Raw genomic sequence first — 3,705 nt, 5'->3', positions numbered from 1 at the left:
TGCCTTGGTTGCGGGCACATCCCCAGTGGGGTGTGTGCAGGAGGCAGCTGATCGATGTTTCTCTCTCATCGATGTTTCTAACTCTCTATCCCTCTCCCTTCCTCTCTGTAAAAAAATCAATAAAAAAAAGATACATTAAAAACCATTTTTATTGCTCTAATAGAAATAAAACTTTTTTTCTGAAGCTTCTTAATAATTTGCAAACATTATGCTTTTATTGATGGGAACACTCACTTCCAAGTTAATAAAACAAAACTATTCGTACTAGGACAGCAGAGTTGATAGAATCATATCATATGCCAAAATTGACAAGAACACAAATTTGAACTATTGTGTTGGGCAACAAAAGAAATGTGGTTTAGGGCAGTGAAATGAGTTCTTACATTTAGTGATCAGCTGCTGTCTTTCCAATGGACTCCACAGAATCTGAGACCAATTTTTGCAGGTCAGCTACATAAGAACAATCTTCAAGCCAAGACCTGTGCCCGAGACAGCCTGCCTGTACACAGCAGCTTCTGCATGGGCAGGGCTGGGGTCCTGACAACAGGTGGCCTCTGTATTCATGCAGACCTGGTTCGAGTTACTGTCATTCATCCATCCAACACCATCTTTCCTTCACTCAAGAAATGTGAATAACACATTGGAGTTGAATTTATCAATGGATGAACCATATGAGGCACCTGCTTCATGGAGCTTACTAGGTGGGTAGGTGCATGAAACAGGAATCGCCCAAATACATTTCTCAGCATAAACTGAGGAAGTGCCCTGAAGGAAAGCCACGAGCTCTCTGATGGAGAAGAACTGTGCAGTCTCAGGGTAGTTCATTCAAGTCTGAGCCGCTGCCTCCCTGTTTTGTAGGGTTTAACTAAGATATCACATAAAGTGACAAGTGCAGACAATGGCATATAATAGGTGCATAATTATTCTGTGTTGCAGCTGCTTATGGTGAAGTTCCCTTCCTGAAGATGAATGAGGAAAAGATTCATTTTCTTGCCTGTGTGTCAGGGTTTCCTTCAATCTTTGTGTGTATGTGTGTCTGTCGGTCTGTCTTCCAGTTCCAAGGAGGGTTTCCGGTCAGTGGAGAAGGCCGTGCTGCTCACGTTTCTCTCCACGGTTATCCTGATGGCCATCTTGGGGAACCTTCTGGTGATGGTGGCCGTGTGCAGGGACCGGCAGCTCAGGTGAGTAGCATGAGGAAGCCTCATGAGGCAGGAAGCCTGGGTGGTGGTCTGGGCTCTCCCTGGAGAGTCGGGGTCTGCACTTATCATTTCCATTATAATTTGTACTTACGGAAGGGAAAAAATACATGGGGACGATGTTTGGAAATAGAGCAAGGAAAAAGGATCATACATCGCCCCCCAACTCAAACATGACCAGTGTAAACACTTAAGTGCATTTCCATCCTGTCTTTTTTCCTATGTTTAACCTTGTTGGGTTTTTTTAGAAGTTGTGATCACTGTATGTACATATGTTGAGAGCACATCTAATCTATCCTCCCCACTTTATCAGTCGGTTCAGAGAAGGGATGGCCGATAGTGACTCATCTGGATTTAAACCCGGGTCTTCTTCTCTTTCCACTTCATCAGTCTGAACCCTGGCTGCCATTAAGATCACCTGAAGACCTTTTGAAAATTGCTACTATGTGGTATAAGTATATCCCAGACAATATGTGGGACATACTTATACTAAACAATTATTCATTGTTAACCTGGAATGCAAATTTAACTGGGCATCCTGTGTTTTATCTGGCAACCCTGGGTGTGGATGGGGGTATTAATCACCCCAAATCCCTAAACTAATTGATCTGGGGTGGTACCTGGGCATCAATATTTATGCAAATCCACTGGGTAATTCTAGCGTGCAGCCTGGATGAAGAGCCACCAGACAACCATAAAAGGGATAAAGGAGGTAGTCCTGCCTTGCCTACTGCCTTCCTCTCTAAGCAAGACACGCATTAGTGATGCAACAGATATAAAAGCACACTTCTGGTAGGTCTCACAAATGAGAGGCACATGCGAGTCAGTGCGAGAGGAGAAAGTAGTGGAATTCGACACCGTTTGTGAGCGGGGCACCTTGGGAGGTTCCCTGAGAATGACCAATCCGAGGCCTGCAAGACTGGTGGGGGGTAGCTAAGCCCATAGCATGGAGAGAGCACCCTGTACAAAGGCACTTGGGAGGAGCTCCCCCACAGGGACTCTAATCAGGCCGTGTGGCCAGACGGGAGAGGAAGGGAAGGCTCTGGGTTCGAGAGGAATCTGGAGAATTCAGAAGTGGCCGGATCACAAAGGGTCTCCCCAGCCACATCACAGAGAGAAACAACTTCACAAGATACATTACACGTTTGACTTTTTTTTCTTTTTCCTCCCTCCTTCCTTTCCTCCTTTCTTTTCTTTCCTTACCTCTGCTCTTCTCTCTCTCACTCCTTTCTCCCTAACCTCCTTCCTTTGGCCCCCTCCCCCCTCCGCCTCGTCCTTATACTTTTTCACTCACAGGAAAATAAAAACCAACTATTTCATTGTCTCTCTTGCCTTTGCGGATCTGCTGGTCTCCGTGCTGGTGATGCCCTTCGGTGCCATTGAGCTGGTTCAGGACATCTGGATTTACGGGGAGATGTTTTGCCTCGTCCGGACTTCTCTAGACGTCCTGCTCACCACGGCATCAATTTTTCACCTGTGCTGCATTTCTCTGGACAGGTAAGGACAGAGCGGCGTGCACTGCAGAGCTCTGGGCTGGAGACAACGGCCTGATGACTGTTGGAATGTGTCTTTCTTCCCTGATTCGTTAGAAATGAATCTTAGAGAGTAAATCTGGTTATTCACTTACCCATTCACTTCTCAGTCTTTGCAGAGGGCATTCTCTGAGGCCCTGTGGACACAGAGATTAGGAAGGCCTACACGGTCCCTGCAAGGAGCTTACCATCCAGGTAGAGACAGGTACCAGCGCTCAAGGTCACCGGAGAGCTCTAACTTGTGTACAGGTGGCATGAGCGAAGTGCTGAGGGAGCTGAGTGGCAAGAATTAACACATTTGCCCAATAGGCTGCAGGGGTGGTTCAGAAGGGTAGTGCTCTGTGTTTGAACATGACTGTCTCCTGAAAATGTGTCTGTATCATAATTGTAGGTATACGTCTGTGACTGTGAAGACTGTTTTCCAGAAAGTTAAAGATGATAATAAAATCCCCAATAATTGTTTGCTTTTGGGACCCACGGCTAGCATTTCATTCGGTTGCATAATCTTGTTCTTTTTCTTCACATTTGACTTCAGAAGGCCTAATGATCTCCATCTTTGCCTCATTTGTGGAGATGTAGGTATGTTAGTTGTACCAGTACTTTTGATTTTCTGATTCCTGCTCATGGGTGTTTAACAGTTAAGGAAGAATGCAATTTAAAAGTCAGAGGATCACACGAACATGTGCAGCCATCACTGTAGCCATGTCTTAGGGGTTCGTTCTCAAAAGAAAGTGGTGTGTAAATCACGTGATCAGAATTACCAGGGACAGTCTCTCACTGCCTCTTGAGTAGTCCAGCAGACCAGGGTTTCCTCCAGTCTTGGGATAGGTGTCTGTTTCTTTCACTGAGAAAAAGGAAAAGTAGTTGACTAAAATGGGAGGTTATGGTTTATCTAAAATATGTGCCTTTCAACACTAAAATCAGAGTGTTCCCAGAGAATTAGTCACAGTGGGAAAAGTCCTTAGGGACTGAACCCA

General features: G+C 45.4%; 1 protein-coding gene across 1 annotated transcript in view; it reads left to right on the top strand.

Annotated features, from left to right (window-relative positions):
* Positions 1 to 3,705, top strand: part of HTR4 (5-hydroxytryptamine (serotonin) receptor 4, G protein-coupled) — a 166,335-nt gene that overhangs the window by 115,267 nt on the left and 47,363 nt on the right. The window contains exons 8-9 of the mRNA XM_014543063.1: positions 1,056 to 1,181; positions 2,493 to 2,693. Coding sequence (XP_014398549.1) covers positions 1,056 to 1,181; positions 2,493 to 2,693 — 327 coding nt within the window. The remainder of the gene's footprint in view (positions 1 to 1,055; positions 1,182 to 2,492; positions 2,694 to 3,705) is intronic.

The sequence above is a fragment of the Myotis brandtii genome, unplaced genomic scaffold, assembly GCF_000412655.1.
Source record: "Myotis brandtii unplaced genomic scaffold, ASM41265v1 scaffold32, whole genome shotgun sequence".
NCBI classification, from domain to species: Eukaryota; Metazoa; Chordata; class Mammalia; order Chiroptera; family Vespertilionidae; genus Myotis; species Myotis brandtii.
This window is presented reverse-complemented; position numbering and strand designations above follow the sequence as displayed.